Source organism: Lutra lutra, chromosome 4 (assembly GCF_902655055.1).
Source record: "Lutra lutra chromosome 4, mLutLut1.2, whole genome shotgun sequence".
NCBI lineage: Eukaryota > Metazoa > Chordata > Mammalia > Carnivora > Mustelidae > Lutra > Lutra lutra.
In genome coordinates, this window is record NC_062281.1 from 157,799,192 (window position 1) to 157,826,650 (window position 27,459).

General features: G+C 38.0%; 1 protein-coding gene across 3 annotated transcripts in view; it reads left to right on the forward strand.

Moving 5' to 3' along the window:
- The first annotated feature begins 202 nt into the window (after positions 1–202).
- LOC125096937 (BEN domain-containing protein 5) overlaps positions 203–27,459 on the forward strand; it is a 1,594,254-nt gene continuing 1,566,997 nt past the window's right edge. For 2 of the 3 annotated variants that reach the window (XM_047724116.1, XM_047724117.1), the window contains exon 1: positions 203–422. In XM_047724116.1, the coding sequence (XP_047580072.1) occupies positions 389–422 (34 nt within the window). In that variant the 5' untranslated portion in view covers positions 203–388. The remainder of the gene's footprint in view (positions 423–27,459) is intronic. The other variant, XM_047724115.1, reaches the window with a different exon arrangement.

Consider the following 27,459-nt stretch of genomic DNA (forward strand, 5'->3'; position numbering starts at 1 on the left):
GGCTGGCGAGCGCCGTCCCAGCGGACCTCGTCCAGACTAACCAGAGGCAGCTGAGCATGCTCAGTTGCCAGGACGCGGTGCCTCGGTGGCGGAGAGAGGTGCAGCATAGTCCCAGCCCGGCAGGCGCCTAGACCGAAGAGTGCTGGCGCCGCGGGGGCGGGGCCTTCGACGCACGCTCCCTCCCAGCCCGCCTCCCCGCGCACCCACCTCTCCTCCCCCCCTTCCCCCGCCGCCTCGCGTTGCCCGCCTGCACGCGGGCCGCCCGTTGCCCTGGCAACCGTCGAGCCGCGTCTTCCTGAGGGAGCTCTGTCAGCCGGCAGATCCCGTGGCCAGCTCCCCACTGCCCCGCGATTTTCGTGTGGGCTTAGAGGCGGAGGGACAACAAAAAATGGCGGAGCGGAGCCAGACGGCGCCTGAGGCAGGTCTGTGAGGGCGGTCGATCATGGGGAAGCTTTGAGGCAGCATGGCTGTCCTGGGTCTGAAGGGAGGGGGGACTTGGGCATGGCTCTACTGCTGAGGAGGAGCTCCGTGTATTTGCGCCTTAGAGCTGTGACCTCGGGGTCAGGGGTCAGGGGAGGTGCATACCGCTCTGAGTGGCGGGCATGGACCTCGGAGTCCTGGCGGGGGCGGCAGAGGTGTATGCGGGACTGTGCACACTTCTAAGTGAGCGTGGGCCCAAAAAGGGCTGGGACTCCAGGGAAGACACGGGACTCCAGTACTGAGGGGGCACCTGAAATGAAGCTGATCGAAGGAGTAGGGGGTACACAGTCCTGTGGAAGCATAAGAGGGCTCCATAAAGGAGCATGGTTTGGTGGAGAGGGTCTCATATAATGCGGAGGCAGGTGTATGTGGGGGGACTGTTACTTTAATATCAGGTAGTGGCACGGAAGGGGTGTATACACCGAGTATGTGTGTTTTGGGGGAAGTATGGTACCTTAGGGTCACCCCTGAACACATAGAAACTATACAGATCCTCCTGTGGGTCCTATAAAGACAAGAGGCTTGAGGGGACACCCAGAGCCTCAGTCCTTAAGAACCTTTCCAAACGATGCTGGAACCTGAGTTTGAGTGTATATGGGATCAGTGCTCTTGAAGGTCATTCAGAATCACAAGGGAGTGTATATCCACATATCTGTGGGTGGAAGATAGTCTTCAAGGTGCAGGAAGACTATTGGGAAGGGGGTCCCATTGTCCTATTCCTGAGGGGACCCCTTTGTGAGTTTGACTGGGCTTGGAGAGTAGTGACCTAAGTGTCTTACACAGTCATAGAAGAGAGCTAGGATTTTCACAGTCTTGTGCATGTAGGAGGGAGTTTGTACCTGAAAGGGTCTGCGACTAAAGAACTGAAGCTTTAAGACAAGTGATATCTGTGTGTGTAGCAAAGCAGTGGCCTTGGGGATATGTCTGTTGGTAAGTGATGAAAGTGATATACACAGACTTGTGTATGTGTCCTGATTAGGTATTTTCGTTACAAGAGTGACTCACTTGAATTATTCAGCCTTTGGTGGTGGGAAAGGGGGATAGTGGTTATGTTAAGACCATATAGTGACTGGAACTAGAAGCCAAATAAAGCTGTTGAGAATAATTCAAGAGATTGTTACCTCTCAAGACCTGCATGATTTCTTTCTTTCGTGGCATCTCTGTTTCTTCCACCAAGTAGTTCCTCTATTCTTTTTATAGTTTAAGTTCCTCATAACATTTTTTTATTCATTCATCCACTCAACAAATAATTTATTGAGTGCCAGCTACATGTCAGGTGCCAAGTTAGGTACTGGAAACTCTCTGTTTGTGATTCTCTTACCTTGTTCTTGTTCTTTCCTACCCTCCCCCTATCTCCCCCTAGATTTACTGCATTTATACATATTGTAGAATTCATTTATTATTTTTATTCCATCTTGTCTATTTTCTTCCATTAGAATATAGGCTCCATGAAAGCCAAGGTTCTTTGTTACGTTTAACAATCCCACTTGTCTAGAACTATACATGGTATACAGTAGGTTATTATTAAATATTTATTAAGTGAATAACTGAATGACCTGATAAAGTCTATGGGTTCAAGAAACTTTCTCTGAGGAAGTGATACTTTAGCTGAGATATATTGAATAAATGAAGAGAAGGACGAAGAGTGGTCAAGGCAGAGGGAAACCATGTGCAAAGACCATAAGGTAGGAGGAAACATGATGTGTTTAAGGAAATGAAAGGAGACAAATATGGCTGCATGTACGGCAATAGGAGAAAAGAAACTGAAACAGATCTTGTAGGCCTTGTATACTATGATACGAATTTTGATCAGAAATCTTAGGAATAATAGGAAGCCGTCAAGGGCTTTTAAGGAGCATGACGTGATTAAAATCATGAAAAATATAACTGGCTAGTGTGGAAAGTACAAAAGGTACAAGAAAGTACAAAGAAGTACAAAAGTGGATATAGGTGGACCTTTTAGAAGGTGGCAATGGAGATGGAGAGAAGAAATTGAGAAATATTTAAGAGATAAAATTAATAGGATTTAGTGAAAGATGGGGATGAAGGAAAAGGAGGTATCAGGGCATATTCTAATTTTCTAATTTGTGCACTGGATAATTGGTGATGCACTAATGGAGATATGGAGCACTGGAAGGGATCTTGGCTATGTTTGAGGGGGGATCATGTTTGGTTTTGGACATATGGAGTTAGGGGTATCATTTAACCATCCAAGTAAGTGGAGGGATTGACAACACAGTTGAATGTGTAAGAGAAGTCTGAGCCAAAGTGGAGATAATTACTGAAGTCGTAAGTGTAGATGTAATTGCCTAGAGGAAGAGTAGAGTGTGGGGAGCAGAGGCTTGGGATTAAGTGTTGAATACCTTCAATATTTTAGTGCTTTCCAAAGAGAATGAGGAGAATGGTTTTGAACAGATTAAATGCTGCCAAATGATATTAAAAGGATGACTGAAAAACTAGAGTTAGCAACATATTTAGCATTTTTGGTAACATTGATGAGAGAAAATTGGTGAAGGTAGAAGCCAAACCATTTAACTTCTGAATCACTACTAGTGGGTGCAGTCTTTATTTCTTAATTTAGATTCCCGAGAGAGAAAAACTGATTGGCATACATCATCTTTCCCACCAGATCATGTCATAGATTGCAAGTCAGTGTAGGATTGACTGTTTCGGATTAGATGTCCAGATACTGCTGGCTGGAGTCGCCTGGTACAAAACATGTCCTTCTAGTGATTTCTCATGTTAGTAGGGAATAGCTAATGTTTATGGAATGTTTATTATATGCCAGATACTGTGCCAAGTGCATTGTATGTTTTAATCTACTTCAGCATCATTACTAATTCTTAAGTATTATCTCTACTATTTGAAGAAGTTTTGGCACAGAGAAGTTAAGCAACTTGCTCAATAACTGCAAGTAAGTGTAAGATTGTAGGATTTTGGGGCCTATTTTAGCATCATCTAGATTCATTATTTGATTTTCTGTTAGTATTGCAACATACTACATATTGAACAAATAGCCAGGATGAAAATTATTGCCCCATAGGAAATGTTATTCTAAGGTAAGCATATGTTAGCAAGGTGATGTGGAAAGAACTGGGATTCAGATCTTTGTTTAAAGCCTGTTTCGGTACCTTATTAGATGAGGACTTTAGACTCAAATTTTCTGTTCTAAAGTTCCCTCATCTTTAAAATGGGGATGGTTGTGCATACTAAAGATAATATATCTGAAGTGCCCAATAAGCTATTTACTTAGTTCCCCTGAAGCTTGAATATAAAAAATTAAGATGCATTACCTATACTTTACATATAAAAAAAACTCGAATATAAAAAATTAAGTTGCATTACCTATACTTTACATATAAAAGCAAGCTTTAAATATACAGTGATGAATTTAAGACATTCTGTTTTTTTCCCCATTGGTTTAATTTATTTGCTATCAGAAGAAAGGAGAGTATGGAATTGTTACCTGAACAGAGTAAATTTCTTAAAATTTCTTGAAAGTGTAAAGGGACAGTTAAACTTTTTTTTTTTTTTCAAGCATGCAGATAGCTCTGTAAGAAGGTCAGGTTTGCAAAAGGAAGTTTCTTTAAACTTTAAGTAATGTACCTTAAAATGAGGACAAGAAAAAAATCGAGGACAAGAATGTTAGAATTTTTCTTCTTCAACAATTTGACTATGAATAATAATAAAAAAGAAACCTTATAGTAAATTAAATGTAGGCGTATTAGTCTTAGACGAGATTGCCCTGTTTCTTCTCCTTCTTTTCCAATTATCATAAATGAAAGCTTTCGTTTGAGTTACCGGGTTAAATTGCTTTCCTATATTGTCAAGTTTGTTACTTTTGTGGAAGTCCATACTGACCAGAAATTTTAGAATGATGCAGTCTCTTAAAATGGCCTGTACCTTGATCACTTTCTCTGTGAAATTGAGTCTTAAAAAAAAAAAAATAACTTCATGGTATGTGAAATCATCTGTAGACAGAATCTTGAAAATTTAAAAAGCCTTAGAGACAAGAAGAATCTTTTCTATCTTCTGTTAGTAGCTGGGCAAAATAGTTAAGTCTGTTTGCAAATTGGGGATAGTAACATCTACTTTTCAGGTAAGAATTAGAGATAGGTTTGGAAAGTGCATAATGTCTTACACCATCCTATCCCCAAAGAAATGATAGCTTAATTAGTATATGTATGTGTGTGAGTGTGTACACCTGTGTGTGTACGTTTTCCCTAAAGGCTTACTAATAAATTCACCTTTTGGAGAAGAGGAAATCCAGGGCTATAGTACCTTATTTGCAGCCTTGAGTGCAAATATATTTCAGAGTTCAGATTGTTTTTGGGGATTTGGAAAAGTAATGCAGCATATGAACTGTTGATTACATAATATCTCCATGGGGTATGGGAAATTACCTTGTAATCAAACAACATTAATAGCACATCCACACTGAATGAAAAAAACTTACAAATAGCTTCATGTCAATTTAGGTTAAGTTTTGCCAACAAATTAGTTTTGGCACCAAACATTTGGTTTTTAGAGATTGACAGATTTTGGTATTGTGGAAAAGGGAATATGGATTTACATAACTTTTTCCCTTTTTAGAAATGAAATATTTTTAAAACTTTAATTTTTTTGTTACTTATATTCTGTAATATCTGTAAGTATAGCTTTATTAAAGATCTAAAAAGTACAGTATTGGGACAGAAAATACCTTTTGTTTGGGACAGAAAACACCTTTTGTTTCCCTCATGCTTGTATGCTTGTTTCTTCTAAGGAGCTCTGAATGTTGCATTTGACTTCAGTTTCAAGTATCATGGCTCAGTGTCCCTTTCAATGAGAGATACCAGAGAACTATATGTATTAAGAAGGTCAGATTGATGTCAGTATTTTGCATACATATTTTTAAGAAAGTCACAGCTTTGTTTTCAGGTCATTTAAGAACAGTATAGTCCCCGTCCCCGTCCGCCCCCCAGAGGCACTGGGGCACTTCTTTTTTTTTTTAAATTTAATTTTAGTTTTTCAGTGTTCCAAAATTCATTGTTTATGCACCACACCCAGTACTCCATGCAATACTTGCCCTCCTTAATACCCACCAGCAGGCTCACCTAACCCCCTCCCCTCGCCCCTCCAAAACCCTCAGTTTGTTTCTCAGAGTCCATAGTCTCTCATGGTTCATCTCCCCACTCTGATTTCCCCCAATTCACTTTTCCTTTACTTCTCATAATGTTCTCCATGTTATTCCTTATGCTCCACAAGTAAGTGAAACCATCTGATAATTGACTCTCTCAGCTTGACTTATTTCACTCAGCACAATCTCCACCAGTCCTGTCCATGTTGGTACAGAAGTTGGGTATTCATTCTTTCTGTTGATAGGAGGCATAATATTCCATTGTATGTATGGACCATGTCTTCTTTATCCATTTGTCTGTTGAAGGGCATCTTGGCTCTTTCCACAGTTTGGCGATTGTGGCCATTGGTGCTATGAACATTGGGGTACAGATGGCCCTTCTTTTCACTACATCTGTATCTTTGGGGTAATTACCTAGTAGTGCAATTGCAGGGTCATGGGGTAGCTCTATTTTTAATTTCTTTTTAAAATTAAATTAAATTAAATTTTTTTTAAGATTTTTATTTATTTATTTGACAGAGATCACAAGTAGGTAGAGCAGCAGGCAGAGAGAGAGGGTGAAGCAGGCTCCCTGCTGAGCAGAGAGCCCGATGCGGGGCTAGATCCCAGGACTCTGGGATCATGACCTGAGCCGAAGGCAGAGGCCTTAACCCACTGAGCCACTTTTTTCAGTGTTCCAAAATTCATTGTTTATGCACCACACCCAGTGATCCACGCAATACGTGCCCTCCTCTGTTTTTAATTTCTTAAGGAATCTCCACACTGTTTTCCAAAGTGGCTGCACCAGTTTGCATTCCCACCAACAGTGTGAGAGGGTTCCCCTTTCTCCACATCCTCTCCAACACTTGTTTACTATCTTGTTAATTTTGGCCATTCTGACTGGTGTAAGGTGGTATCTCAATGTGGTTTTGATTTGAATCTCCCTGAGGGCTAATGATGATGAACATTTTTTTCATGTGTCTGTTAGCCATTTGCATGTCTTCTTTGGAGAAGTGTCTGTTCATGTCTTCTGCCCATTTATTGACGTGATTATCTGTTTTGTGTGTGTTGAGTTTGAGGAGTTCCTTGTAGATCTTGGATAGCAGCCCTTTGTCTGTAGTGTCATTTGCAAATATCTTCTCCCATTCCGTGGGTTGCCCCTGTTTTGTTGACTGTTTTCTTTGCTGTGCAGAAGCTTTTGACCTTGATGAGGTCCCAGAAGTTCATTTTTGCTTCTGTTTCCTTTGCCTTTGGAGACATGTCTTGAAAGAAGTTGCTGTGACCGATGTCGAAGAGGTTACTGCCTGTGTTCTACTCTAGGATTTTGATAGATTCCTGCCTCATGTTGAGGTCTTATATCCATTTTGAGTTTGTCTTTGTGTATGGTGTAAGAGGATGGTCAAGTTTCATTCTTCTATACATAGCTGTCCAATTTTCCCAGCACCATTTATCGAAGAGACTGTCTTTTTTCCACTGTGTATTTTTTATTGCTTTGTCGAAGATTATTTGACCATATTGTTGTGGGTCCATACCTGGGCTGTCTAGTCTGTTCCACCGGTCTATGTGTCTGTTTTTGTGCCAGTACCATGCTGTCTTGGTGATCACAGCTTTGTAGTAAAGTTTGAAATCAGGCAACGTGATGCCCCTGGTTTTGTTTTTCTTTTTCAACATTTTCTGAGCAATTTGGGGTCTTTTCTGGTTCCATACAAACTTTAGGATTGTTTGTTCCAGCACTTTGAAAAATGCCAGTGGAATTTTGATCGGGATGGCATTGAAAGTATAGATTGCTCTGGGCAGTATAGACATTTTAACAATGTTTATTCTTCCGATCCATGAGCATGGAATGCTTTTCCATCTTTTTGTGTCTTCTTCAGTTTCTTTCGTGAGTGTTCTGTAGTTCCTCGAATACAGATCCTTTACCTCTTTGGTAAGGTTTATTCCCAGGTATCTTATGGTTCTTGGTGCTATAGTAAATGGAATCGATTCTCTAATTTCCCTTTCTGTATTTTCATTGTTAGCGTATAGGAAAGCAACTGATTTCTGTGCATTGGTTTTGTATCCTGCCACATTACTGAATTGCAGTGTGAGTTCTAGTAGTTTGGGGGTGGAGTCTTTTGGGTTTTCCATATAGAGTATCATGTCATCTGTGAAGAGAGTGAGTTTGACTTCTTTGCCAATTTGAACACCTTTTATTTCTTTTTGTTTTCTGATTGCTGCTGCTAGGACTTCTAGTACTATGTTGAACAACAGTGGCGAGAGTGGGCATCCTTGTCATGTTCCTGATCTCAAAGGGAAGGCTGTCAGCTTTTCCCCATTGAGAATGATACTTGCTATGTGTTTTTCATAGAGGGATTTTATGAAGTTGAGGAATGAAGAACAGCACGGTCTTATATGGGTGTTAGAATATTTTTATTAATTGTTAAATTTCAGCAAGGGGATAGGTATTAATTTTAGTATTGATTTAAGAAAAAGTTTCATCCTTAGCTGAATTTGATTTTTCTGATTATAAGATGTTATTGTAAGTGTGAAAGCTTGCAATAATTCATTGATGTGTTACTCACCATATGGGAATATGATAATTTTTATATATTTTGTATTTATTTAATGAGACTCATAAATTTCTTTTTTTGCAAGATGATTTTATTTGTCATTTATTTTTGAGAACTATTGATTGTGATTATTTGAGTCTCTAAACAGGTTTTCAGAATAATGTACTTGCATGTCAACTGAAGGAAAACAAAACAATCAAACATAAAAAGGCTTCTAGAATTTTATATAGGATTAAAACTTTTTTTTTTTTAAAGATTTTTTATTTATTTATTTGACAGAGAGAGATCACAAGTAGGCAGAGAGGCAGGCAGAGAGAGAGAGAGGAGGAAGCAGGCTCCCCGCAGAGCAGAGAGCCCGATGCGGGGCTTGATCCCAGGACCCTGGGATCATGACCTGAGCCGAAGGCAGAGGCTTTAACCCACTGAGCCACCCAGGCGCCCCTAACACTTTTTTTTTTAAAAAGATTTTATTTACTCCTTGACAGAGAGAGAGAGAGAGAGAGAAAGAAAGAGTAAGAGCATAAGTAGGCAGAGTGGCAGGCAGAGGAGGAGGGAGAACCAGGCTCCCCACTGAGCAGAGAGCCTGATGCAGGGCTCAATCCCAGGACCTAGGATCATGACCTGAGCCAAAGACAGATGCTTAGCCAACTGAGCCACCCAGGTGCCCCTAGGATTAAAAGCTTTTATATAGAATTGGAAATTCATATGTAATGACTTTCAGCAATGTTACAGAGCAAAATCTCTGAGTTTTGGTGGAAGAAATGGGAAAAATTTTTTTGCTGCATTTTTTCAGGAATTTTAGGCGTCACTAATTGTAATATATTAATCTCTGTGTCATGGCTTTGTGAAAGAAATCACTATGTTGTGGACTGTGTTATTCATTTTTAGGATTATTCATTTAAGAATATTGAGAGGTGCCTGGATGGCTCACTCAATTAAGAATCTGACTCTTGATTTTGCTTAGATCATGATCTTGGCTTGTGAAATTGACCTGCATCGGGCTGTGCACTGGGTGTGCAGCCTGCTTAAGATTCTCTCTCCTTTTCCCACTGCCGCCCTGCTTCCCCCACACCCAGTTACGCACAGTCTCTCCCCCCCCCAAAAAAACCTTTAAAAATATGTATTGAATACTTATTATGTACCATGCATTGTGTCCAACTTTGGAAATTCAGAGATGTATTAGTCAAAATCCCTGCCTCCAAGGATCTTCCATCATGGTGGAGGAAGAATAGAGTTAGAAAATTACCATCCAGTCAATAAAAAGAATGGTACACAGAATTCTGAGGCTAGAGAATGGTTCTCTGACAGCCTGGGAGTGGTGGTAAGAGTAGTTCAGTAAAGCTACTTCTTGGAAGGGCACATGAATTGAGTACTGAATAATAAGAAATTAGCCCGGTGAAGGTTGTAAGCAGAGGAACTGGGAATAGAGAGGAGGAATGGAGGGCAGAGAGAGCAACATACACCTAGGAAAGTTGTGTGGTGAGAAAATGAAGCTTATTCTGAACATTGCTAGTATTTTCATCTATTAACAGAACTAAAGACTGTATTTCTTCTTTTTTTTTTTTTTCCTTCTATTGGTTCTTAAATATTTCTGGGGTGATAGATCTCTTTGGGTATGTTATGAAAAGACAATGAATTCTTTCTCATGAAAATGCATGCTGTGTGCAATCACATGAAAATTTGAAAATAATTTTATGAGGTAATGTCCATCCTAGAAATCCAGGTTAAGAAATCTTCTGTTTGTTAATAATAGAGGATTTCATTTCAGTTAGTAATAGAGGTTACATTTAAAAATCTGAAATCTTTAAAGTAGGAATAATTTGGTTGACCCAATAACATCTGTGCTAGAGTAGGTCCAAAGCAAATGCTGGTTCCTAAATTATTTGGTCATCAGTTTATCTTATACTTTCAGCTTCTTAGTAGTTTACTTTCTCATTTTACATCACAATAGACCTAAAATAAGACTCCAGGTTTGTATAGATGTATTTAAGAGAGATTAAGTGATTCAGGCTTTTATGTGGCTAGAAACCAGGTATTTCTGATTCTGAAGCCCAGATTCTTTCCATTTTTGCTCTCCTAAATAGAAAAGACATGTATAAGATTAGAACATATGGTAAGGGAAGTGTGAATTTTTATCTTTATATTGAATGTTAGAAGTTAAGTGACTTAACCAGGGTCCCACGACTAGGGAAGAGAGGAACCAGAAGTGTAACCTAAATTTCCTGATTCCCATTCAGTGATTAATATACTGCCCTAAGATGGAGAGAGATAAATAACCAGGTGTTATAGGAATGGCCTTTAAAAGCAACCTTAGTAGGGATTTTGGGTGGCTCAGTTGGTTGAACATCTGACTCTTCGTATTGACTCACGTCATGATTGTGCAATTGTGGAATTGAGCCCTGCACTGGGCTCTGTACTCAGTGTGGGGTCTACCTTAGATTCTTTCTCCCTCTCCCTCTGCCCCTCCCTGCTTATGCTCTCTCTCTCTCTCAAATAAATAAATAAATAAAATCTTAAAAAAAAAAGCAAAGTTAGTTCAGTAAGCCATTGTTTTGTCATTTGCAAAGGACAAACGGCACTTTACATATATCTTATTTAATTTTCACAGAATTACTGCAAGGGGTATAATTATCTCAGTTTTACATATGAGAAAATTGGGGTTCAGAAATATTAAGTGGTGAAGCTAAGACTGCACAACCCTTAAGTAATAGAACTTGAACTATAACCCAGGTCTGTCTGGCTCTGTGTCCATACTGGTGAGACTAGTCCACTCTGCCTCCTGGGTTTATTTAACCTGAATATAAAATGAATGCCTTTACTAATGGGAGGGGATGGCACATAGTAGACCTTAAAATAACTCAAAATTTTCTTTTGTTATTGAGTTATTGAAGAATAGATAATATATATGTTAATTTTCAGACAAACATATGAAACAAAAAATTCACATTTATTTCTGATTACTGTAATTCAGTAATGAGAAGTATGGGGTCAATGAATTTTCTCATCTTAGGCATCTCTATGCACTTCTTGAGTAAATTCGTGCTGAATAGTAGGGACTAAAATAGCAATTAGCATATGCTTGCTATGGTAGGCATTCAGTAAATATTTGTGTACTAAATGAGTGGAAACATTTTTAATCCGTAAATTTTAGGTTTAAATGTTTGAACTTAGGCTATTGGAAGCTGAGAATGTTAACACAAATGAAGGGGAAAGTGGAGAAACTTTTGGCATTTCACAAACAAAGTGTCCTAGTTGAATAGGACTTAAACACATTTAATATATTGGGAATGGAGCAAGCTCATTTAAAACCTCATTTGGGAGACTTCTGGAGAAGATGGCAGAGTAGGAGGACCCTAAGCTCACTTCATCCCATGCATACAACTAGATAACAGCATATGAATGTAAATAACCTAGGAAAGGACCCGAAGGCTGGCAGAGAAGATTCCCCAGAGTTACAGTGTTGAGAAGAGTCCAAATGAAAGAAGGTTGGAAGGGTAGAGATGGGATTTGGAGCTAAATGGACTATAGGAGGAAAGAAGGGAAGGATGCTGCAGATGCAGGGAGGGGAAAGAAACAGAACCTCAGAGCATAGCCCAGGGATGGAGAACCTGCATGGGGAAGATGAATCCCCATAACATTTGGCTTCGAAAAACAGAGGGGCCAAATTTCATGAATTTTTATGACTGTGGGGTCATCACCTGGAACTTTAAAAAGCACGTGGTCTCAGCTTTGGGAGAGCCAGGAGCGCTGAGGAAACTTAGTCCCCACTCTTAAAGAGATAGCAGAACATATGGCCCTTTAGAGATACATACAACATAGAAGCAGCAATTTGAAAAATAATGCATGGGGTATATGAGAGAGAGAGTCATTAAATAATCTCAGAGCATGAGCTGAGGGGCAGGAATCACTAGGAGACTTCTACAGGAACAAAGGAACTGTTGGATGCCATTTCCCTCCCTGTTTTCTGGACTAGACATGGACCCTAGAGAACCAATATGGCACCATCATTTGCTGTCTGGCTTGCTAATGGCATGCCCTGCCCCTGAATTCTGCAGAATGTCCCCTCAAGCAAGGCCTTGGTTCCAGATCTCCTCCCATAGAAGACCCACACAAACCTCACAAACACCATGTGCATCACCACCTCCAACCTTGCCTACCTGGGTCCCCAGTGGCTGCAGGTCCCCTCCTACAGCAGACTGGTAGTACAGACCATGCTGGCAGTAGTGTGCCAGCACTACTGTATTCTCCTGTAGACCTGCTCCCTTCAACATGCCCTTGGCTAGAGCCCATCTAGAGTGGTGCCACAAGCCTGGCAATGTGTAAGAGCCCTGAAATGGGCTGGCACCAATGCAAAGTGACTCTTGCCCTGGGGAGAGGGGAAGATAACCACAGACACCAGTCTGACTGTGGCCCCTGCAGTGGGTTGGGAGAAAGACATTTGGTCTGAGTATAGGCCATACCTGCTAGTGAAAGCTTCTCAGGGAACAACACAGGGAAAGTGACCTATAGTTCAGTGCTACTGCATCTTGAAAATGCCTGGTTTGATTTGATTCAAGCCAAAGGTGGCCTCACTAACAGCACAGGGACCCACTAAAAACACAGGGATCAAACCCTGTTCACAAAAGGCAAAGAGAGTCATTGCAGATGACTGGATCAAAGGCAAACATAGCTCAGCTGCAATAGGAGGGTGCATGCAGTAGACATAGGAGACCACAGTGAGCACCAACTTTTGATAAACGGGATATTGCATTGCAGAGCATCACAGGACCTCTTCATAACGCCCCTACTTTCAAGCAGGAGACATAGCTGACTTTCCTAACACATAGAAACGGACACAGGGAGTTAGACAAAATGAAGAGACAGAGCAATATTTCCCAAATGAAAGAACAGGTCAAAATCACAGGAAGAGACCTAAACCAAATGGAGATAAGTAATGTGCTTGATAGAGAATTTAAATTAGCAGTCATAAAGGTACTTACTGGATTTGAGAAAAGAGAAGAGGAGTTCAATGAGACCCTTAACACAGAGATAGAAAGCATAAAAAGAACCAATAAGAGATGAAGAACTCAATAACTGAAATTAAAAATGACGGTGGAATAAATAATAGACTAGAGGAAGCAAAAGAATGGATCAGTGACTTGGAGGAGAGTACTAGAAAGCAATCAAGCTCAACAGGAGAGAGAGAAAAATAAGAAAAGTAAAAATAGACTCAGAACTGAGCGATGCCATCAAGCATAATAACACTTGCATTATAGGGATTCCCCAAAGAGAAGAGAGTAAAGGGGCAGAAAATTTATTTGAAGATATAATAGTTGAAAACTTCCCAAATCTGGGGAAAGAAACAGAAATTCAGATCCAGGGGGTACAGAGAGCCACCAATAAAAGTAGACCAAGGAGATCCACACCAAGGCACATAGTAATTAAAATGGCAAAAAGTAGTGATAAAGAGAGAATTTTAAAAGCAGCAAGACAAAACTTACATACAAGGAAAACATAAGGCTATCGGCTTTTTTTTTTAAATCAGAGACTTTTACAGGCCAGAAACTTTGGCATGATATATTGAAAGTGCTGAAAGAAAAAATCTGCAGCCAAGAATGCTCTATCCAGAAAAGCTATCATTCAGAATAGGAGAGATAAAGAGTTTCCTCAGGGTGCCGGGGTGGCTGAGTCAGTTAAGCTGCTGCCTTTGGCTCAGGTCATGATCCCAGAGTCCTTAGATCGAGTCCTGCATCGGGCTGCTTGCTCACCGGGGAGCCTGCTTCTCTCTCTGCCTCTGCCTGCCACTCTGCTTGCCTGTGCTCTCTCTCTCTCTCTGACAAATAAATAAATATATAAAATCTTAAAAAGAAAGGTTTCCCAGACACAAGTTAAAGGAGTTCATCACCACTGAACCAGCTCTACAAGAAATGTTAAAGGGGTCTCTGAGTGGAAAGGAAAGAAAGACCGGGGAAAGGAATAGAAAGTAGGAATAAGAAAAGTAGGAAGCACAAAAGCAGTAAAATTAAGTATATCTATGAAAATCAGTCAAGGGATTCAGAATAAGAAAGGTTATAAAGTATATGACAGCATATACTGAAAATGTGAGGGGGAAAGTAGTAGTGTCCAAATATAAGTGATTATCAACATAATATTAGACTGCTATTTGCAGAAGATGTTATATGCAAATGTAATGGTAACCACAAATAAAAAACCAGTAATAGACATACAAAACATAAAGAGAAAGGAATCAAAGTGTGTCATTAAAGAAAGCCACTACACTGTGAGATGAGAGAGCAAGAGAACAAAGAAACACAAAACAAATAACAAAATGGCAATAAGTACATACCTATCAATAATTATTTGGAATGTAAATGGACTAAGTGCTCCAATCAAAAGACATAGGGTGACGAAATGGAGAAAAAAGCTGGACCCATCATATGTTGCCTACAAGACTCACTTCAGACCTAAAGTCACATGTTGATTGAAAGTGAAGAAATGGAAAAGCATTTATCATGCAAATGGAAGTGAAAAGAAAGCTGAAGTAGCAATACTTATATCAGAAAAAAATATACTTTAAAGCCAAGATTGTAACAAGAAACAGAGAAGGATACTATATATATAATCATAAAGGGAACAATCTAACAAGAAGCTAGAAGAATTACAAGTATATACATACCCAATATGGGAGCACACAAATATATAAGGTGGGTAATAACAAATATAAAGAAGTAATTGGTAATAATACATTAATAGTAGGGGACTTTAATACACTATTTACACCAGTGGATAGATCATCCAAACAGAAAATCAAAAAGGAAACCATAGCTTTGAATGACACATTGGACCAGATGGATCTAACAGGTATATTCAGAACATTCCATTCCAAACCAGGAAAATAAACATTCTTTTCAAGTGCACATGGAACAATTTCCAGAATAGATCACATATTAGGCTACACAACAAGGCTCAACAAATTCAAAAAGATTAAGCCATACCATGCATCTTTTTTGATCTTGACACTATGAATCTAGAAATCAATCACAAGGAAAAACATCTGGAAAGAAAACAGATACTTGGAGGTTAAATAACATGCTACTAAACAATAAATGGCAACCAAGAAATAAAAAAATCAAAAAAATACATGGAAACAAATGAGAATGAAAACACAATGGTCCAAAATCTTAGGGATGCTGCAAAGGGGAAGTTCATAGCAATACAAGCCTACCTCAAGAAGCAAGAAAAGTCTCAAATAAACAGCCTAACCTTACACCTAAAGGTCTAGAAGAAGAAGATCAAACAAAACCCAAACCTAGCAGAAGGAGGGAAATAATAAAAATTAGAACAAAAACAAATGATATAGAAACTAAAAAACAATAGAACAGATCAATGATACTAGGAACTGGTTCTTTGAAAAGATTAACAAAATTGTCAAGCCTTTAGCTGGATTCATCAAAGAAAAAAAAAGGAGGACTCCAACAAAATAGGAAGTGAAAGAGGAGAAATAACAACTGATGTCACAGAAATACAAAGGATTATAAGAGAATATTACGGAAAATTATATGCCACCAAGTTGGGCAGCCTAGAAGAAATGGGTAAAATCCTAGAAACATATAACCTCCCAAAACTGAAGGAGAAAGATATAGAACATTTGAACAGCCTGATTACCAGCTGTGAAATGGAATCAGTAAATAAAACTCTCCCAACAAACAGAAGTCCAGGACTAGAGGTCATCACAGGCAAATTCTACCAAACATTTAAAGAAGAATTAATATCCATTCTTCTCAAGCTATTCCAAAAACTAAGAGGAAAAGCTTCCAAATTCATTTTGTGGGGTCAGCAATACCTTGATCCCAAAACCAGATAAAGACACTACAAAGAAGGAACAACAGGCCAATATGTCTTATGAACATAGATGCAAAAATCGTGAATAAAATATTAGCAAACTGAATCCAACTATATATTAAAAACTCATTCACCACAATCAAGTTGCATTTATTCCTGGGATGCCAGGGTGATTCATTATTCACAAATCAGTCAGTGTGATACATCACATCAACAAGGGAAAGAATCAAACCATATGATTATTTGAATAGATGTAGAAAAAACATTTGACAAAGTACAACATCCATTTATGATGAAAACCCTCAAGAAGTGGGTTTAGAGGGAATATACCTCAACATAATAAAAGCCTAATATGAAAAATTCAGTTAACATCATACTCCGTGGGGAAAACCAGAATTTTTTCCTTTAAGGTCAGGAACAAGACAAGGATGTCCAGTCTCACCAATTTTATTCAACATAGTGCTGGAATTTCTACCTGTAGCAGTCACACAACCCAAAGGAATAAAAGTCATCCAAATTGGTAAGAAAGAAGTAAAACTTTCCCTGTTTACAGATGACATGATATTATATATAGAAAACCTTAAAGTCTCCACCAAAAAACGTCAAGAACTGATAAATGGATTCAGTAAGGTGACAGGATACAAAATCAATGTACAGAAATGTGTTGCATTACTACACACTAATAATCAAGTAGCAGAAAGAGAAATGAAGAAAGTCCCATTTATAATTGTACTAAAAATAAAATACCTAGGAATTAACCTAACCAAAGAAGGGAAAGACCTGTTCTCTAAAAAATATAGAATACTGATGAAAGAAGTTGAAGATGACACAAATGGAAAGATATTCCATGCTCATGGATTAAGAACAAGTATTGTTAAAATGTCTATACCACCCACAGTGGTCTATCGATTTAATGCAATCTCTATGAAAAGAGCAACAGCATTTTTCACAGAACTAGAACCATCAATCCTAAAATTTTGTATGGAACCACATAAGACCCTGAATAGCCAAAGCAGTTTTGAAAAATGAAAACGAAATTGGATGTAGCACAATCTCAGATATCAAGATATAGTACAAAGCTGTAGTCATCAAAACAGTATGGTACTGGCACAAAAATAGACACATAGATTAATGGAACACAATAGAGAGCCCAGGTATAAACCCATGATTACATAGTCAATTAATTTTTGACAGAAGAGCCAGAATATGCATTTAAGAAATGGTTGTGGGAAAACTTGACAACAACATGCAAAAGAATGAAACTGGACCACTTCCTTTCACCATACACAAAAAATAAACTGAAAATGGATTAAAGTCCTAAATGTGAGATGTGAAATCATAGAAATCCTGAAAAGAGCATAGGAAGTACTTTCTCTGATATTGGCTGTAGCAACATCTTTCTAGATAGGTCTCTTCAGGCAAGGGAAACAAAATCCAAAACAAACTATTGCGACTGCATCAAAATAAAAAGCTTCTGTACAGCAAAGTAAACAATCAGCAAAACTAAATGAATGGGAGAAAGATATTTGCATTGTTGTTTGCATGTCATTTATATCCAATAAAAAGTTAGTATCTAAAAGATAAAAAGAACTGGTACAACTCAACACCCCAAAACTAAAACATCCAATTAAACTTGGCAGATGACATGGACAGAAATTTTTCCAAAGAAGACATAAAGATGGCCAATGGACACATGAAAAGATGCTCAATATCACCCATTATCAGGTCAATACAAATGAAAATATCATGTCACACCTATTAGAATGGCTAAAATAAAAAACAGAAGAAACAACAAGTGATGGTGAGGATGTGGAGAAGAAGGAACCCTTGTGTACTGTTGGTGGGAATGCAAACTGGTGCAGCCACCGTGGAAAACAGCATGGAGTTTTCTCAAAAAGTTAAAAATAGAACTACCATATGATCCAGTAATTCCACTACCAGGTATTTTCCCAAAGAATACACTAATTTAAAAGATATATCTAATTTATTTACTAATAAATTATTTGTAATAGCCAAGATATGGAAGCAACCCAAGTGCCCATCAATAGATGAGCACATAAAGAAAATGTGGTATATATACACAAGGGAACATTACTCTGCTATTAAAAGTGAAATCTTGCCATTTGCAACAACATGGATGGATCTAGAGGGTATACTGCTAAGTGAAATAAGTCAGTCTATGAAAGACAAATATATGATTTCACCCATAGATAGAATTTTTGAAACAGACAATTGAGCAAGGAAAAAAAAGACAAACCCCAAAATAGGCTCTTAATTATAGAGAACAAACTGATCGTTAGGTGGGTGGGCTGATGGGTGAAATAGGTGAAGGGGATTAAGATTATACTTACTGTGATGAGCACTGAGTAATGTATAAAATAGTTTTTAAAGATTTTATTTATTTGAGAGAGAGAGAAAGAGAGTATGAGCAGGGGGGAGTGGAAGGGGCAGAGGGAGAAGCAGAATCCCACATACTGGAGAGCCTGACTCAGGGCTCAATCCCAGGATCCTGGGATCATGACCTGAGCCAAAGGCAGACGCTTAGCTGACTTAGACACCCAGGTGCCCCATAGAATTGTTGAATCACTTTATTGTGTATCTGAAACTAAAATAACACTGTATGTTAACTATACTGCAATAAAAAACAAAAAAATAAACAAACCCTAAAACTTCATTTGGAGGTGTTTGTCTCTTCATGCAGCATGACATAGTAAATAGAGTATAGGTTTTGGAATTAGCAGATAAAATTTAAAATTCTAACTACTCCTTAGTGTGTTACAGTGCTTCTTTGAGCCTCAGTGTTATTTATCTTTAAAATAGTGATACTAATCCTTTACTCAGTATTGTTGTGAGGGGTATATAATAATATCTCTGATAGAGTAGAAATCCTCTTAACCCACTCACTGGATTAATTGATGCTTTCCATTTTCATGAGATATGGAGCTTCATGTATGTTTAAAGAGCCTTTCTGATCTATTGGAAGAGTACAATGTATTGATGGGATATGAGTTCTCGTGTCATAAATATATTATGAAACTTTAAATAATTTTAATTAAAATTAGAAATATCTTCCAAAGGAATAATACTCTAATTTTTCATCTTACTAATATCATTACCTCAGGAATAGCAATGCTTATGAGACATGCTAGTAACATTTCTGGAACCTGATAAAAATTATAATTATTTTGAATTTTCTTATAAAAGACTTGAAAGGGCTCATCTGAGTTTAGGTTTATTAATATTGTGGGGCCTTGTACTTAAAGATCAACATCACTCGTATTATGGAACTGGATGAAAAATGAAATGATTTAATAAAGGGGTTAGATTTTATTTATTATTTTCCCTGAGGAGCCTGGATCTTTTATTTCAATTTAATATAAATTGTTTGTAGTCAAGGATTCAACTTCCCGAGAACAACCTTTCCTTATATTCTGAGGAGGAAATCATGATCTTTTTATTAACTCCTAGAAGCTGACTTACTTATATCCTAAGAAAGGAATTTCCTTCCTTTGTATCAATATTTGCCAGAGTTGGGACTAGTTTTAAGTTGTATTGTGCTGATTATATAATTTCTTTACTGTGAGATTTTCATATTGTGAGTAGATTTGCGTTTTTTTAATTGATTGGATTACTTCAATTAAGGTTATCAGTAGATAATTGAGATATTTTATATATTTTTAATTGAAATCTGGTTGAAAGTGGTATGTTCTGAGACAGTGAGTGTTGTGCCTAATTAGTGAACCAGATTATTCCAGGGATCAAATTGTTTTTGGTGGGAGAGGGGGGCAATTTTGCTTTGTCATTTATACATCCTTACTTTTAAAATGGTTTGAATTTGGCAAAGAGTTGTTCTTAGCAAAGTTTACATTGGAGTGCATGTCATCCTGCCAAAATGAAGTAAGTAAAATTTTTTTCAGCTATCTAATTTTAATAGTTTCTTGTTTAGGTTATCAAAAGTTGCCAACCATTCTTAAAAACACATTACACACTTAAAACTAAGAATGGGTTTTCTTGTTATTAGAGTAATGAAAGAATCGTTATCCTCTTCCTGTCTGCTCAGAGCAACACATACTTCGAAAGTTTAGAACTTTTAGTCAAATTGTTTTTCAAAAATGGCTAAGTACTATCAAGGGAATAGATGAGTTCCTTTTGTTTCTGTGCTAGCGAGCTAAATGTTCTCATATTGCTGATTATGCTTTTTTCAAGCTTTTATCTTTTTTATATACTAATCCATTCTTTTTTAAAGAAACGAAAACAGTAAAATCTGTAAACTTTTCATCTTTAGCTTTTCTGATTTTCATGCTACAGTCTTTGTCTGGTTGATTTCTTCTGTATTTTTATTGTTCTTGCTTTTTTCTGTTAATTGGTTTTTGGTAATGAGCTGTCTGGCAGGGCAATAGAAGTCTGTTTTTTAGGTATTTCAGGTCTAAAATGAATGTGCTGCGTACTATTCCCAACTGCTTTGACTGTTATGAATATTTAGTGCTAAAGAAAAGAAATAGGCTAGGAAATGCATTTATTTTTATTTATTTATTTTAAAAGATTTTATTTATTTATTTTACAGAGAGAAGAGAGGGAGCGAGAGAACACAAGCAGGGGGAGCAAGCAGGTAGAGGGAGAGGGAGAAGCAGACTCCTCGTGGAGCAGGAACCCCATGCGGGGCTTGATCCCAGGTACTGGGATCATGACCTGGGCTGAAGGCAGATGCTTAACTGACTGAGCCATCCAGGTGCCCCAATAGGCTAGGAAATTTAATTAAAAAAATACTTGTGTGTGTGGGAGGACTTAAGATGACAGAGCTATAGGGGGACCCTAAGCTTGCCTCAACCCTTGAACACAGCTAGATAAATATAAAATTATTTTGAACACCCAGTAAATCAATCTGAATACTGAGAGAACAAAACTGTACAATTAGAGGTACCAAAGTGGCCACCTTGTGGCAGGTAGGAGCTGGGGAGAGTTGATTTGGGGGACAGGAGAAGAGAACTGTGGATGCTGCAAAGGGAAAGGAGCCCTGATCATGGAGAGAGGAGTGGGAGAGAAAGGGAGAGACAGAGAGAAAGAGTGAAAGTGTGCACAGGGGTTGCACAAGGAAAACTCTTCCCTGAAACCACTTACTGGGAAAAGGAGAGAGGCTAACCACTGCAAGTTTTTATAAGCTGCAGAGTGCGAAGTCTGCAGCTTTGGAGGTCTGTGCAATTACCAGGGTTATGCCTGGTAGGCTTGGTGGTACTCCAGTGGGGAAAGAAGATGGCGACCCGGGAGAAGGCAGCATGGTCTTAGGATCTCCTGGGCTGCCAAGGAGAAACAGTTCCCCTCCTTGGAGTGCATTTGGGAGTAGTGGAATGGCCTCTCTAGGGACAAAAGACTCAGCAGGTGCCATTGAGCTGCCCCATTCACTAACATAGAAACAGAGAGACAAGTTGAGGGCAGCAAACTTTGGTACTGGTTTTGGTTGTGCTGTACTCCAAACTGCTGCACGGTTGGGTGACCAATTTCTGGGACAAAACTGGCAAATGGCAAAAGCTTAGTGAGACACTTCCCCAGAAAACCAGCATGGGTTCATGCTATGGGATCTTTAAAATTGGGAGTTTTGGAATCTTGCCATGAGCCTTAGATAAAACACAGGACGATTGTGCCACCTGGCAGGTGGACAGCTCAGGTGTAGGCAGGGTGAAGTCAGGGATCTGGCAGAAGCCAGTGACTCAAGGAGGGGGGGTGATTGCTTTTCTACGAGGGCTTGCTGATGAGTGGTCGCTGCAGACTTCCCACTCCAGGGATGAGAGAGCTAGTCGATGCAATCTTCTCTGCCTGATGCCCCTGCACCCCCATTAACACTGACTGACCTCAATGAGCAAACTTCTCCACCCAGTGGAGGCTGGAGGTGCTTACACCAAGCCCCATAGCTCCCCCTACCCCAAGCTGCAAGTGCATCTCCACTAGGGCAAGTCCACCTGAGATTCAGTGCATCAGGCCACATGCTGAGAAGACCAGCACAAACCCCTTGCATGCACCAAGTCTACTGATCATAGAGTGCTGCAAATCTTCAGCTCTAGGGGAAGTAGGATCTAGCTTCTTCCCGGCAACCCCTGATCCCAGATCTGGTTTTTAACAAGTAGACCAAAACATACACAGGATCCAGCTTTCTATTTTTGTTTTGTTTTGTTTTATTTTGTTTTTGGACCCCTTCTTAATATAGCCATTATTCTCAGGCACAGGAATACAACAGGCTTTCCTAATAAAAAAACTGTGACCCAAAATAAATGACAAGGCAGAAGAATTCAGCCCAAAAGAAAGAACAAGAAGAAGTCATGGCTAGGGAATTAATCAATACAGATACAAGTATGATGTCTGAACCAGAATTTAAAACAGTAATCACAAGGACATTAGCTGGGATTGAGAAACAAATAGAAGGCAGTAGAGAACCCCTTACTGAAGAGATAAGAAACCTAAAGGCCAGTCAGGCCAAATAAAAAAATGATACAACCGAGATGCAAAAGTGAATAGATGCAGTGACAGCAAGGATGGACAAAGCAGAGGAATGAACCAGTGGTATAGAAGATAAAATTTTGGAAAATAATGAGCTGAATAAAAAAAGGAAAGAAAATATTAGAGTATGAATGTAGACTTAGGGAACTCAGTGATCTTTATAGTATAATAACATTCATATCATAGGTGTCCCAGAAGATGAAGAGAAAGGAAAAAGAGAAGAAGGTTTATTTGAACAAATTAGAGCTGAAAACTTCTTAATCTGAGGAAGGAAATAGACATCAAAATCCAGGAAGTACAGAGAACTCCATTAAATCCAACCAAAGCTGACCATCACCAGGACATATCACAGTCAAATTCACAAAATACACAGACATGGAACTAATCCTGAAAACAGCAAGGGAAAAAACATCTTTAATGTTCAAGGGAAGACAGAGATCCAGTTCACAGAAAAACTGTCCATAGAAACTCCACAGGCCAAAAAAGAATGGCATGATGTATTCAACATGGTGAATTGAAAAAATATGCAGACGTGAATACTTTATCTAGCAAGGTTGTCATTCAGAACAGAAGGAGAGATAAAGAGTTTCCTAAAGAAAAACTAAAGGAGTTTGTGACTACTAAACCAGCCCTGCAGGAATTAGTAAAGGGGACTCTGAGTGGAGGAAAAAAAAGACCCAAAGCAATAAAGACTAGAAAGGAACAGAGAACATCACCAGAAACACCAACTTTATAGGTAACACAATGGCATTAAATCAGTATCTATCAATAATTACTCTAAATGTAAATGGCCTTAGTGCTCCAGTCAAAAGACATAGCATATTGGAATGGATTAAAAAAAAAACAAAAACCCAAAAAACAAGACCCATCTCTATGCTACCTACAAGAGACTCATTTGAGACCTAAAGACATCTGCAGATTGAAAGTGAGGTGATAGAAAACCATCTATAACCTAATGGATGCCAAAAGAAAGCTGCAGTAGCCATACTTATATCAGACAAAGATGGTAACATGAGATGAGGAGGGCTTTATATCATAATTAAGGGGTCTAATCATCAAAAAGATCTAACAGTTGTAAATATTTATGTCCCCAATTTGGGAGCACCCAAATATATCAATCAGTTAATAACAAACATAAAGAAATTCATTGATAATAACACAATAATAGTAGGGGACTTTAATACCCTACTTATAGCAGTGGACAGATCATCTAAACAGAAAATCAACAAGGAAATAATGGCTTTGAATGACACACTGGACCAGATGGATTTAACATATATACTCAGAAAATTTTATTCTAAAGCAATGGAATACACATTCTTTTTGAGTGTGGATGGAACATTCTCCAGAATGGATCACATACTGGGTCACAAATCAGCCCTTAACAAGTATAAAAAAGATTGAGATCATATCATGCATATTTTCAGACCACAGTGCTATGAAACTTGATGTCAACTACAAGAAAAAATTTGGAAAGACCACGAATACATGGGGATTTAGAATATCCTACCAAAGAATGAATGAGTTAACCAGGAAATTAAGAAATAAAAAAATATATGGGAACAAATGAAAATGAAAACATTATGGTCCAAATCTTTTGGGATGCAGCAGAGCTGGTTCTAAGAGGAAATATTTTGCAATACAGGCCTATCTCAAGAAGCAAGAAAAGTCTCAAATACACAACCTAACATACTGCCTAAAGGAGCTAGAAAAGGAACAGTAACTAATGCCTAAAGCCAGCAGAAGAAGGGAAATAATAAAGACTAGAGGAGAAATAAATGATATAGAAACAAACAAAAAGCACAGTAGAACAGATCAATGAAACCAAGAGTTTGTTCTTTGAAAGAATTAATAAAATTGATAAACCAGTGCCTAGCCAGACTTGTCTAAAAGCGTAAGGACCCAAATAAATAAAATCACAATGAAAGAGGAGAGATCATAACACCACAAAAATACAAGCAAGTATAAGAGAATATTGTGAAAAATTATATGCCAACAAACTGGGAAATCTGAAATACATAGCTTTATTTGAACCATGGTTGTCACATTATTACTTGCATTGAAGGTTTCTTGTGTGTATTTTCTTGCTTTGCTGATTTTGCACATTTTCCCTTAGAAGATTATAAGGAAATTTATTTCAGGCACAAAAGATCCTTGGGTATGTGGATTGTCTGACTGGATTTGTGAGCAGAAGTTCCCAAATTCCTCCACATTGACTTTTTTGGGTCTTGAGAATGTAACTTTATCATTTTTTATTATAATAAGTTTTTTAAAAGTTAAATTTGGCTTCTGTACCAGAAGTAGGAGTGTAAGAAACTTGAGGCTCTTACCTTCCTGTAATGCATACTCTATTAATCAAAACATATTAGCATTTAAGGTGAAAGACATCTGGTGGTCTTTTCTGTCTCTTACCAGTCTTCCACAGTTAATTCCTCTGTGGACAGTCTCTATGGGCATGTTTGAGAAACTAGGGCAGACTTAAGGGCTTGGATAAATGTGAGGAAACCAGTATAGTTCCTAGACTGTTTTAGGGCTGTTATATCATTCATTCATTCATTCATTTATTTTAGATTTTATTTGTTTGTGAGAGATAGATTGAGAGCACAAGCATAGGGAAAGGCAGGGAGAGGGAGGCTCCCCACTGAACAAGGGACCCAATGTAGGATTCGATCCCAGGACCCTGGGATCATGACCTACGCTGAAGGCAGTTGCTTAACCGACTGAGCCACCCAGGGTTCCCAGGGGTATTATATCTTTTCACAGATTGGTATATAAGCCAAAGGTAAAACCATTTATTTTTGGTTCATTTGTCTCACCTACTCACACTGAAGCTTATGACCATTCTTTCAAATAAATATGACCATTCTTTCAAATAAATAGAGACTTGTTTAGTGGAGCCTTGTTTTGGGATGAGAGAGAGGAATAAATGACAACTGCTCACAATTTACCTTCAATATTTTATTTACACAAGAGAAACATTAAAGGTAGCAATGAATTTCATGAAATTTTCTCTCATTTTAGTGGCTATGAACAAAATACATTCTTGCTATTAGGAAAAAGCTGGAATGCATCTCCCTTTGTTTCATCATGCCATATTACATTTTGCTTAGACAGTAGTTGCATACTGACATGCAGGAGATGGATCAACCTATTAGAAACACTTTGTTGGGCTCATGAAATACATGAGCAAGGAATTAATTAGATTTGATTGGTTCTTAATTGTTTAAAAATTGAGAGGTTTCACAGAAAAGTATGAATTTCTGGCTTCTTTTGGAAATTCAGGAGACTTGGCAAAACGGGGCTTATATTGTTGCATGTTCAGTGTTGACTAGAGCTGAGTAGCTGGTGCCATCCTTAGAAGGGGGCAAAAGCTTTCTGGTATTACATACAGTCTGCACCTTCACCAATTTTCTCCTTATTTCTTATTATCTGCCTATTTCACTCATTTGGTATTACCTGCATAGTTTATAAATATTGCAATCCCCCCCATTTTAAATAATCTTTGTGAATGTGTATGTATACATATATATATATGACACATATATATTCACGTGTGTGTGTGTGTGTGTGTGTGTGTGTGTGTGTGTGTATGCATTTTTTTCTTTCTGATAGGGTATGTTGGAAAATCCCCCCAGGGAGGTACATTTATGTTCTTCCTCATTGAAGGCCCTCTTCTAGACTATCAGGGTTTTACTTGGTCACAGTACTTTATAGGATCAGCATATGTATCTACTACTTAGTTTCATTTATTATTAAGTTAATTTGTATATGTGGCAAGTTCTGAACTCCATGGTAAAACTAGCTTTTGTATTATGGGAAAATTTCAATGTATACAGAAATAGAAAGTACAATATAATTAATATAAGAACACTCATCATCCAGCTTTAGCAATTATTAATTGTACTCCTCTTTCCTACTCAGTGTCCTTTTCCTAGTACTATTTTGAAGTAAATCACAGATATATAATTTAATCTATAAATATTTCAATATGCATCTCTAAAAGACATGTGCTCTTTTAAAAAAACTTTTTTAAAAATTTGAATATAGTTTGACACAAAATGTTAAATTAGTTCAGGACGCATGCTTTCTATATATAAACTACATAACACATGTATATGTAATCACACCAATATGATTTGATATATATGTAAAATCATCCCAAATAATAATTCCTTACAATCAAATATCCAGTTGGTTTTGAATTGAATTATTTAATATATGGGTTTTCCTCCATCTTTCTCTCTCTGTCTCTCTTTTTTTTTGTTTTTTTTTTGTTTTTTTGAAGAAAGCAGATTATTTTCTGGATTTTGCTGATTGCTTTTCCTATACTGCAGTTCAGCATTCTTTGTCTTCTATATTTCTTGTAAATAAGTGAGTATATGTAGAAATCTGATTATATTTGGCTCCTTTTTTCTTAAAGACTATTTCAAAGTGGTTTTTTTTTTGTGTTCCTATAGGAGGCATATAATATTTGAATGTTGATTTTATGATGTTAGCCAAGCCCACTAAGCAATTATGATGATTCAGATTTAAATAATAATATTCAAAACAGGAATAGAACTGCCAAAAAGGTTGTATAGCTGAACTCTAGGAATCTAGAGGAGGAAAAAAATAACTTGGTATTAAACTGATCTGGGAAAATTTCATGGCAATAGTGATGCTTAAGATAGATCATGAAGCATGAGAATGATCATGGTAAAAGGATATGGCATATTTACCGTTAGGCTCAGTTATACCGTGATAATAAATGGCTCAAAAATTCCAGGCATTTCCAATAACAAGGTTTCTTTTTTTTTAATTGAAGTGTAGTTGACATACAATGTTACATTAGTTTCAGGGGGTACAGTGAGGGGTATAGTGATCAGACAACTCTGTACCTTATGCTATGCTCTCTACAAATGTTGCTGCCAGCTGTCAATATGAAGTACTCTACAATACCATTAACTGTACCTACGCATTATCTTTTATCCCTGTGACTTTTAGCCGTTATTCATTCCGTAACTGAAAACCTGTTACCTCTCA